The sequence below is a fragment of the Dendropsophus ebraccatus genome, chromosome 2 (assembly GCF_027789765.1).
Source record: "Dendropsophus ebraccatus isolate aDenEbr1 chromosome 2, aDenEbr1.pat, whole genome shotgun sequence".
NCBI lineage: Eukaryota > Metazoa > Chordata > Amphibia > Anura > Hylidae > Dendropsophus > Dendropsophus ebraccatus.
The window spans coordinates 214,014,457-214,026,652 of record NC_091455.1 but is presented as its reverse complement, the minus strand read 5'-3'; the positions used below and the strand labels follow the sequence as shown (position 1 = coordinate 214,026,652).

General features: G+C 43.2%; 1 protein-coding gene across 5 annotated transcripts in view; it reads left to right on the top strand.

Annotated features, from left to right (window-relative positions):
- The window catches only part of CDK14 (cyclin dependent kinase 14), a 312,138-nt gene that overhangs the window by 112,981 nt on the left and 186,961 nt on the right, over positions 1-12,196 (top strand). For all 5 annotated transcript variants that reach the window (XM_069959461.1, XM_069959459.1, XM_069959458.1 and 2 more), the window contains one exon: positions 289-383. In XM_069959461.1, coding sequence (XP_069815562.1) covers positions 289-383 — 95 coding nt within the window. The remainder of the gene's footprint in view (positions 1-288; positions 384-12,196) is intronic.

Here is a 12,196-nt window from a genome sequence, read left to right as displayed (position 1 = left end):
GGCAGATAAATCCCTTTAAGTAGAGTAGAGAGATGGCACTGCGCTGGTTGGTGATGCTCGTGGCACATAAATCCCTTTAAGTAGTAAGAGTAGAGCGATGGCACTGCGCTGGTTGGTGATGCTCGTGGCAGATAAATCCCTTTAAGTAGTAGAGTAGAGCGATGGCACTGCGCTGGTTGGTGATGCTCGTGGCAGATAAATCCCTTTAAGTAAACAGGAACTTTAAGTAATAAAATTGATGGGATCCCTTGGATCACCAGTGTTAATGATTCTCTTTTCTCCCGGCAGCTTCGCTGTTGAAGGGTCTGAAGCACGCCAACATTGTGCTGCTCCATGATATCATCCACACCAAGGAGACCCTCACCCTGGTCTTTGAATATGTGGTAAGTGACTCCTCATTATAATTACTGTAAACCTGAGATTATTGGCTGTAACAGCGGCGGCGGCGGCTTGTATCCGCGGTTAATGAGGCGTCTCCAGGTCACGTGTCTCAGCCGCACGGTCCTATATTTATGTAATTATAGAAGTGTCGGAGCGCTAATTGATTGTTTCCTGAGAGGTGAGAAAACACGGGCGCTCCGGATCCAGGATCAGCCGCTTATAATTAACAGGAGAGAAATATAATATAATCGGCTAAATACTCGTTATTCTGATTTACATAACTATAATACGGCGGCCCAAAGAATTCCCATCCGCGGATCTATAGTCCTGTATACTCATCTATAGTCCTATCTGCTGATCTATAGTCCTGTACACTGATCTATAGTCCTGTACACTGATCTATAGCCCTGTACACTGATCTATAGTCCTGTACACTGATCTAGTCCTATCCGCTGATCTATAGTCCTGTATGCTGATCTATAGTCCTGTACACTGATCTATAGTCCTGTACACTGATCTATAGTCCTGTATGCTGATCTATAGTCCTATCTGCTGATCTATAGTCCTGTACACTGATCTATAGTCCTATCTGCTGATCTATAGTCCTGTACACTGATCTATAGTCCTGTACACTGATCTATAGTCCTGTACACTGATCTATAGTCCTATCTGCTGATCTATAGTCCTATCCGCTGATCTATAGTCCTGTACACTGATCTATAGTCCTGTATGCTGATCTATAGTCCTATCTGCTGATCTATAGTCCTGTACACTGATCTATAGTCCTATCTGCTGATCTATAGTCCTGTACACTGATCTATAGTCCTGTACACTGATCTATAGTCCTGTACACTGATCTATAGTCCTATCTGCTGATCTATAGTCCTATCCGCTGATCTATAGTCCTGTACACTGATCTATAGTCCTGTATGCTGATCTATAGTCCTATCCGCTGATCTATAGTCCTGTACACTGATCTATAGTCCTATCTGCTGATCTATAGTCCTGTATGCTGATCTAGTCCTATCTGCTGATCTATAGTCCTATCTGCTGATCTATAGTCCTATCCGCTGATCTATAGTCCTGTACACTGATCTATAGTCCTGTCTGCTGATCTATAGTCCTGTACACTGATCTATAGTCCTGTACACTGATCTATAGTCCTGTCTGCTGATCTATAGTCCTGTACACTGATCTATAGTCCTGTACACTGATCTATAGTCCTGTACACTGATCTATAGTCCTGTCTGCTGATCTATAGTCCTGTACACTGATCTATAGTCCTGTACGCTGATCTATAGTCCTGTACACTGATCTATAGTCCTGTACACTGATCTATAGTCCTGTCTGCTGATCTATAGTCCTGTATGCTGATCTATAGTCCTGTATGCTGATCTATAGTCCTGTACACTGATCTATAGTCCTATCTGCTGATCTATAGTCCTGTACACTGATCTATAGTCCTGTACACTGATCTATAGTCCTGTCTGCTGATCTATAGTCCTGTACACTGATCTATAGTCCTGTCTGCTGATCTATAGTCCTGTACACTGATCTATAGTCCTGTACACTGATCTATAGTCCTGTACACTGATCTATAGTCCTATCTGCTGATCTATAGTCCTGTACACTGATCTATAGTCCTGTATGCTGATCTATAGTCCTGTACACTGATCTAGTCCTATCCGCTGATCTATAGTCCTGTATGCTGATCTATAGTCCTGTACACTGATCTATAGTCCTGTACACTGATCTATAGTCCTGTACACTGATCTAGTCCTATCCGCTGATCTATAGTCCTGTATACTGATCTATAGTCCTGTACACTGATCTATAGTCCTGTATACTGATCTATAGTCCTGTACACTGATCTATAGTCCTGTATGCTGATCTATAGTCCTATCTGCTGATCTATAGTCCTGTATGCTGATCTAGTCCTATCCGCTGATCTATAGTCCTATCTGCTGATCTATAGTCCTATCCGCTGATCTATAGTCCTGTACACTGATCTATAGTCCTATCCGCTGATCTATAGTCCTGTACACTGATCTATAGTCCTGTATGCTGATCTATAGTCCTATCCGCTGATGGACTAGGGAGACCTACATCCAACGTGTCGCCGTTATGGAGGAAGAGACCTGACCTGAAAACCATTACAAATCTATATAACTTTCCAATACCAGTTGATTTGAAAGGTGAAAAAATTCCTTTAAATGGTTACAGCTTTTGTGACTACCCACTCAGGGAGGAGGTCCTGTCTGGGGGAAGGGGTCTCTGCATCTATGGCCTCTATATACTATACTAGGGTGTGTCTTCCCCCTCGTCACTGATTATCATGTGGCCCTAACAGATTGCAGATATTGCCTATGCACGTACATGAGAGAATACAGCTGGCCTGTGGCGGTATACAGCTACCCGAATAATCACCGTCATTGTAGATGCATGACTATGAAACTTTTCGTAATCTGAGAAATCGAGGATCAAGAATTGGTTCTGAAACATAAAATTAGAGGTTTTTCTCTTTCCGGGGAGGTAGGAATGTGCAGCCACTGCCTGGTGCGAGGATAGAGCCCAGCATGGCGGCAGCCCATCCCAGGCTTTTCAGTTCCGTATCACCCAGGTTTACACTTCAGCTAATAATTACAACCTCAGCGACTTGTGTAGACAATGGCGTCCTTCTCCCCTCATCCAGCTGGAGTTGTGGTGGGACGCAACAATCGCAACACATAATTAATCTCTCTGCAATTTCTTCGGAAACCATATGGTATTTCTAGAAGAATCCCCCCGCTTTCAGCTGTAAGAAATCCGGGGACGTTCACATAATAATTAAAGTGGAGAAGGAAGCAGATGGATGGAAGGAGGTGGGACGGAGACAATTACCTTGGCTGGAGGAGATCTTCTGCTATATGAATCCCACAACGCCAGAAAGATGTCAGGAAACAAAGTTTTCTCTCGGATCCAACTAAATCTCTAAGCGTTTTAAGCCGCTCGCCAAAATGTATTTAAAGGGGCGGTAATGGGATAAAATCAGGGCGATCGCTACAATATGTGCGGGATCGGTGTCCTGACTGTGAATGAAGCGGCTCCCTCCCTCGCCCAGCGGGAAGTCTCAGCAGGTGTTACTGTCTCACCGAGACTGAGAGGGTTAAAGACATGTTAGTTATCACATCCTGCAGAAAACCTGCGGCTGCAGACACTGCTGCGGTGTGACAAGCAACAACGGGGATAGGCGTTGCAACCATCGACCAAGCGTGTACCACGTGTAGTACACAGAAAGTTCTCTGACCGTCCATACTAAACCCTAAAGAGACTCTGTCAGTAGGATTATGGTGTACTATCTCAGAGTAGCATAAACTAGTGGCAGAGAAGCTGATCAGAATGATGTATCACTTATATTGTTCTGTGCAGCTGATCCAGAGATCTCCTCCTGAATAACATGGACAATAAGTAGTCCTCACCATTATGTGCGTGAGCCCAGTAGTCCTGGATATTCATGAGCACCTGCACACTCCACCCACCGACTGTTGATTGGCAGTTATCTATCCATGCTGTGTATAGGCAGTCAGCTGTCAATCAGCAGCTGGAGGTGGGGGAGGAGTGTGGTAAGAATCCTATTTTCCTGCATATAAGAAGAACGGGTGATCAGAATGATATAAGTAATACACCAATCTGTTCAGCATTTCTGTCACTAACAAAAAACAAAGTAATTGTACCTATTCCGTGCATATGATATATAGAAACTGAAATACACAAGTGAAAAAAGCCATACACTATGGCCGTATATCTGGTACTGACCTCCAGGTAGATGTTCTATCCAGGTTGAGGTTTGTCAGGTAATCCACTACCTGTATCCCCTCTGGGGTCATTTGAAAAGAAGCTAGTAATCCTTGCTCCAAATGTTGGTGTAGTGATCGCTGAAGAGAGTTGCAGACTGTATCCTCTCCACAAGGGACGCACTGCGGCCGGTAGTGCGTGCAACTCTTGCAATGCAAAAGTGTTTTGCCTCGTAGTGTGACGTTAAAAGACTTTTGCATTGCAAGTGTTCCACGCACTACACTGTCCCCCCTGACATCAGCACTTCACCTCTGCTACTTCACTGACTCAACTCTGCTACTTCACTGACTGACCTCTGCTACTTCACTGACTCTGCTACTTTACTGACTCACCTCTGCTACTTTACTGACTCACCGCTGCTACTTTACTGACTCACCTCTGCTACTTTACTGACTCACCTCTGCTACTTTACTGAGTCCCCTCTGCTACTTCACTGACTCAACTCTGCTACTTCACTGACTCTGCTACTTTACTGACTCACCTCTGCTACTTCACTGACTCAACTCTGCTACTTTACTGACTAACCTCTGCTACTTTACTGACTCACCTCTGCTACTTTACTGACTCACCTCTGCTACTTTACTGACTCACCTCTGCTACTTCACTGACTCACCTCTTCTACTTCACTGACTCTGCTACTTTACTGACTCACCTCTGCTACTTTTCATGACTTACTTCTGATACTTCACATACTTCTGCTACTTCACTGACTTTTGCTACTTCACTTCTGCTACTTCACTGACTGAACTCTGCTACTTCACTGACTCACCTCTGCTACTTCACTAACTTACTTTTGCTACTTCACTTACTTCTGCTACTTCACTGGCTCACCTCTGCTACATCATTGACTTATCTCTGCTACATCACTATGTCACTTCTACTACCTCAACTTTGCTGTATCATGTGGGTGTAAGCTCTTCTACTTCATGGACCAATTAGGCAGAAGCATTGCATGATGGGAAATGTACTTTTCTATCATGGATATAGACCATCTTTTAGAAAAACTTGTACCTCAGGGGGACTTGGTTAGTAAGATCAGCTAGGTTTGGGAGCTTTTCCTTTTTTAGCTCTTGGGGGGGGGAATACCCCTTTAAGGATATCCTAGTAATAGTAATTTCCATAGTGGTATAAAGCAGTGAAGGGGTGGAAGTATATGGAAATGACAGGGCCACTTAAACACTCTCTCCTTGACAGTACCGTATACCCACACATACACAGTATACACCCAGCTCTGCTGCATCATACACACTCAGCTCTGCTATATCATACATTCCTCTGCTACATCACCAGACACACACACCTGCAGGTCCTTCATCTCCCATTCTTGCTGAGCTTCCTATGGGGCTTTATATGTTGGAATCTGGAGGTGATTCACATCACATTCAGATTCCTTTCTGTCCAGAAAATTATTGGTGTCAGAAAACTATTTAGATTTGTAATTTACTTCGATTTTAAGATCTCCAGTCTTCCCATATTTATCAGCTGCTGTATGTCCTGCAGGTGTATTCTCTCCAGTCTGACACAGTGCTCTCTGCTGCCACCTCAGTCCATGGCAGGAAGTAAATTGCAAATCTATGTAACTTTCTGAATTTCGCCCTTTAGGGAAGCAGTAAGGGCATTTTCTTGCTAAAAAGTGTCTCATAAAGAGAAAATATGATCTATATTAGAGTAGATATATTAGAGAATCGGCACAGACTCTTCAGGACGTTGAGAGGTCATACATATAATAAACCTGGTGGACTCCCATTTATTCTCTCACCTCTGCGATGTCTATGACCGGTAATTATCGGCCGCTCCATCACCTATTGATAAGAAGCCATAAATATTAATAGTCTCCCATCTCTTCTTCTGTCTTACCCCGAGGCTGCGGAGCTGGTGTTATCACTTAATATTCCTGGGTGGTTTGCTGTGCGATCGGGGTCTTTGATGAATTGATTATACTCGCCCCCCCCCCCCCCCCCCCCCCCCCCGCTCACCTTTTATAACTTTTTTTTTTTTTTTTGCGCCTATTTTACAGCTGAGGTTTAATCCTGTCTGTAATCTCAATGAGGGAAGCAAAGATTCATAAAGACTTTTCAAAGACAATGTCGTCTAAATAAATGATGAAGCCTTCCTGGAGGGGAGAGGCGGCGGATTAGTGCTGGAGGCTACAAGATACGGGGGCTAATAAATTAGTCAGGATTTATGAATATTGATAGGAAGGTGTTATTATAATTTGTCATTTTTGTATTTTTAGTCTCGCTCGGTGGGAACATCGTATAACTGGGTGCAAAGTCATTACTCTCTGTAAATTAATAACCTTATCGAGCAATTTGTATTGCAAATAAATCATGTTAAAGGGCATGCCCCCCCCCCCCCTCCACGCACACCCAAGGAGGGGAAAAAATATATATATATGTTGTTAAAAGACTGTCCCGACTGTTTTTATCGGTTCATGCAGTTATAGTGTCAAAATCTACATGTGTTAAATGCAGTGTTGTATGAAGACTTCAGAGGAGAAGGATTTAGGGGCAGTGATTTCTGACACCGCACAATGAGTCACCAGGGAAAGGGTTAAAGGAAGGGAAAAGAGAGATTTAAAAAAAAAAAAGAAGAAAAGAGGGTGATAAAAAAAATATATAAAAAGATTGCATACTCACCTGAACTAATCCTGTGTAGTTGCCATACTGATGGCCCCTGGCCCAAGTGGACTGCAGGTCCTGCCCACTCAGTCTATGACTGGCTGTGACGGGTGACCGCTGTGGCTGATGGGACAGATCCTGCAAGGATGACGCGTACCAGGAAGCAGCGGTAAGCGATGGTGACCAGGAGCATTTGGAATGACAGGGGATCAGGGCAGGTGAGTATGCCTTGTCTTTATCATTGGGGGATAAATATGTAAAGCATAGATATATAGTAATTTTAAACAAAAGTGCCTCAAGTAGTAGTAGTAAAAATAATAAGTTCTACTAAAAAATTACATTACCATCATCAATAATAATAATAATAATAATAATAATAATAATATATTTCTTATGTATAGTTAGAATGAACACTAAAAATAATACGGAAATATACAGAATACTGTGCAGTTTGCATTGAGCATTGTGATATTCCGGTAACGAGAAGGTCTTGTGTTCGTCCTGGAGGATTTCCATGAAGCAGAAGCAAGGCCGTGCTCTCCTTCCCACATTCCAGCCAGATCAGGTTTTCATCTTCTAGCTCGTAAAAGCCGCCGGCTGCCCCTCAGCATGGGAGCTCCGGCCGCGGCCGGCAGCCATAGACGCCTCACTGTATTACCATGGATTCACTGTTTAGACTTCCAGCAGATTTTTTTTCCGTATTTTCCACATTAAATAATAATAATAAAAAAATAATAATAATATATATATATATATATGGTTATATATATATATATATATATATATATATATATATATATATATATATATATATATTCTCCTAGTATGCTGCACCACAGAGACGTTTATTTGTATATTGAATCATAATGTACAGTGAACAATAAAAAATGCCATTAAATCTCCAGTCTTCCAGTACTTATCAGCTGCTGTATGTCCTGCAGGAAGTGGTGTATTTTCTCCACACCGACACAGTGCTCTCTGCATGTGAGGAACTGTCCAGAGCAGGAGAAGTTTTCTATGGGGATTTGCTTATGGGTTACCCCTCCTTATAGAGAGATCTCTTGGGGTAAAACTCCTAGTTGGACCAAAACAATGACTTAAAGGCAAAGTCACCTTTTTTTTTATTTTTTATTTTTTTTTTATGACAAATTGTTTATTGAAAATTTTTCAATTTTACAAGAAAATGTAACAGGGTCAGCAAACAACTGACCAAACAGTGATGAAATAAAAGAAAACAAAATACAACATAAATAAACATCCAATGGTTCCTCTATTGCCCACAATATAAGAATATATATATATATATATATATATATATATATATATATATTATATAGTGTAATAGCAAAGTCACCTTTTAAAGAAGTTGGAGCTGCTTAGAAATCCTTTAAGAACAAAGTCATAAATAGGAGAACGTTATCTTCCAGTATCCTGATATAACTTTGCAATGCGGTGAATTTTCAAGCAGCTCAGTCTTCTGCCTCTAGTCCATTGGCTTCCATAGTATATGGCCGTTCTCTTCTGGGTCTCCTGGATAGTGTTGAGGGGGGAAGCCGAACTGTTCCTGATGGGCAGCGTCTTCCGTACCAGATCGCTCACCATTTGACCTCTCACGGCCATGTTCTCCAGGTCTCTCTAGGGCGGCAAATGGCGAGCATTCGGGTTCCGAGAACAGTGCAGAACCTAAACAAATTTCCTGTGGAATTTCCCCTTAAAGGGTGCGTTCACACGTACAGCAGCAGATTTGATGGCCCAGAATTGATTTTCTTTGAATCTGCAGCTTCAAATCTGCGCCATCAAATCTGCTGCAGATTCTGTACGTGTGAACTCACCCTCAATGGTGGAACCCAATGGAAATGTGACAGTAATGCAGTATCTTTGTGTCGGGCTACCGGGGCTGATATCGGAAGTGCCATGGATGATTGGGCGCCTGTGCACGTAACAGGGCTAAAACCTTGCCGAGGTCCGACTGTGAGCTTTACAAATAGTCTTCTAAAAGTGAGCATTTTCCATCACAGACGGATTTCAAAGAGCTTGTTGCTGTGAAAAGAGAAGTTATCGTAGTCAGTGAAGCTACTGATGCATACCAAATGGCTGCGCTCTCCGCTCTAGCAGAAGAATGGCCCGCTCCCAGCCATGCCATGGGCACACAATGCCGGGTGTCTGCCGCATGATGTCATCCCCAGCGGACACAGAGCTCACTTTTTGTTTTAATTCATGAGCCGCTTTAGATTGTTTTCCAGCATTATGGGGAATGTGGATGATCAGCTCCATTTCCCGCTCCAGAGGCCCGAGGCCGCCTTCCATCTCTTTCAGGTCCGGGAAATGACAACCACGACCGATTACAGAGAACTACTGTGGCTTTATTTAAGATGACTTTTAGTCACATAGTTTCCGGAATAGTAGAAAAGATACGAACACTATCAATATGGGATCATACCAGTAGGTAATAGTATAGTACTGGTGCTGCATCTGTCCATGAAATCATCTGTCCACAGTGGCAAAGCTACCATGGAGGCAGACCACCCAACTGCTATTGGGCCTGTGCGGCAGCCCCGGCCCCCCTGGCAGAGCGTGACCTGCTTCCATGGTACCGCACTCAGAGTGACGCTCAATCACCCAGCCGCTCATGGACCACCCTTTCCCCTCCTTGGGACGGCACTCAGAGCGTCCTGGGAGAGCTGCTGTCTCAGGGGGCTGTGGTGATTGCTGTGTGAGAGCCGCTCTAAACACCATCCCAAGAGGGTGGGGGTGGTTGTGCTGCGAGGGTCGCTCTGCGTGTCGGCTAAGGTGCCAGGTCTTGATTCCCGGCACTCATCATGGAGGCAAGAAGAAGAGAAAAGATCGGGAAGTTGCGGGAAGCAACAGGGGACTGGGGTCAGATACCTATAGTTTTTTTTTTTCTTCTTAATTTCCTCCTGTTCTCGTAGCATATTAATTTCTATTCAGGAACTGAAATACACCTTTAATTTTTAGAAATGAAGAATTTTCTGCATTTTTTTGTCCACAACGCCAATGCAAATCTACATGTCCCCATGGTAACAGACTATAACATTTGTGTAGTCTGATTTTGCAGTCACATTGTCATTCGTCTGCCCCACACACTGAGGACGTCAACAAGAAATAGAGATGTAAGTATGACTACACAGGTTTTGTTTGTAGTCTGTTACCATGGAGATACGTAGCCCTTTAGATACAAAATCGTTGGACACTGCACTAAAGCAGTAAATAAAAAAACTTTGCTGGACCTAATTTTTAAAGTGTCACCATCAAAGAGACATGTCTAAAGTTTTGATCAGTCACGGTCTGGTTGTTCAGATCTTCTCTAGAATGAGGCAGAAGAAGCTTCCAATTAAGCACGTCCCACTGCACCAGGTGGGCTACATAATCTTGATATAAAATCAACTTTTCCCTTTCACCTTAGCAATAGTGTTGACCAGACTTGCCTAACTGTTTGGGTACGCCAACGTTCTCCAAACCTGAACTTTCAACATTTGACTCCCAGCATCTGGAGAACTTGGATGCCGCCCTAGGGAGTCCTGGAAAACATGGATAGAACCTTGGGCCTATGGCTGTATTCATCTTTTCCAGGACTCCCTAGGGCGGCATCCAACTTCTCCAGAAGCTGGGAGTCAAATGTCGAGAGTTCAGGTTTGGAGAACATTGCCGAACCTAAACAGTACCGGTGAGTCTGCTCAATACTACTAAGCAGGACTCAAAAAAAGTCTTTTTCGCAGCAGCACAAAACAAAAGAAGGTGGGTGCCCGCCTCACCAAACCAGACCCAGGTCTGTAGACAAAAAAAAACATGGAGACAGCGCTTTCCAAAAGAATGTGGGTTTAATGCACACCAGTGCGCGACGTTTCGGCTCTATTGTAGCCTTTTTCAAGCAAGTGATACAACATAGTGCAAACACAGCGTATATATGCAATGAAGCATGTGGCAATTAATCAATTCATTACAAGAAATCATTAGCAAAAACATGTAAAAAATCGTGTCAAAACAGCTTGATCAAGAAGTGTGAATTCATGTGAGCAAAGACATATACATAATATGTGAAATCATTATTATATGGCATACATGATGATGTGTACAAAATGATAATCGCTGTGTATAACTAATTAAACAATTGCAACCTCCCAGGTGCACTCATATAAAATGCAAATGACAATGACGCGCCAGCAAGCCGAATCACGTGACTGCCCCACCTCCACGTGACCCAACTCGTCATCAGCCGCATAGCGCATGCGCAGCACACGTCGGTCGCGCAGAATGAGCGCATGCGTGCCACTGCATACACCAAGCGCCATATTAAAAAGGGCAAAAAGTACCCATAGTTGAAAAAGTGAATAGCGTAACATCACTTCCCATATGTATAACGTGTAGTGAAGAAGAAGCAATACATTGGCCAAATAAAGTGTCCATCAGTAGGGGAGAGACATCAGTTCGTGCTGTTATGCCGCTCAAGCCATAGATGTATCCCTGCGCCCAATGGTACAGTGATCATCAAGGTTTGGGATACCTTACCCCGGGGAACCCCAGACCCAGGTATCCCAGACCTTGATGATCACTGTACCATTGGGTACGCGCTATGCGGCTGATGACGAGTTGGGTCACGTGGAGGTGGGGCAGTCACGTGATTCGGCTTGCCGGCTTGCTGGCGCGTCATTGTCATTTGCATTTTATATGAGTGCACCTGGGAGGTTGCCATTGTTTAATTAGTTATACACAGCGATTATCATTTTGTACACATCATCATGTATGCCATATAATAATGATTTCACATATTATGTATATATCTTTGCTCACATGAATTTACACTTATTGATCATGCTGTTTTGACACGATTTTTTACATGTTTTTGCTAATGATTTCTTGTAATGAATTGATTAATTGCCACATGCTTCACTGCATATATACGCTGTGTTTGCTTATGTTGATGTTGTATCACTTGCTTGAAAAAGGCTACAATAGAGCCGAAACGTCGCGCACTGGTGTGCATTAAACCCACGTTCTTTTGGAGAGTGCGGTCTCCATGCTTTTTTACTTTGACTAAGCAGGACTCCCCGCAGCTGGAGGCCGATTTTATCGTTTTCTGAGTTAGAACTTGGTTCTCTCCATCCCAACTGTTCCTTTCTTCATTGAATTAACTTTTCAATGAACTCTTGAAATCTTCCCCACAAACCAGCCCTTGCGCACCCAGCCGATGAGCTACACCGCCAACTAACGCGTTTAAAGCTAAGATCGTTGCTTTATGTTTCCAGAGATTGCATCTTAATGAAATTTCCCGTCCTGCTCCACCTCTAACCACAATAAAAACAACAAATATCGACATCACGGGGAAGTTAATACCATAATTT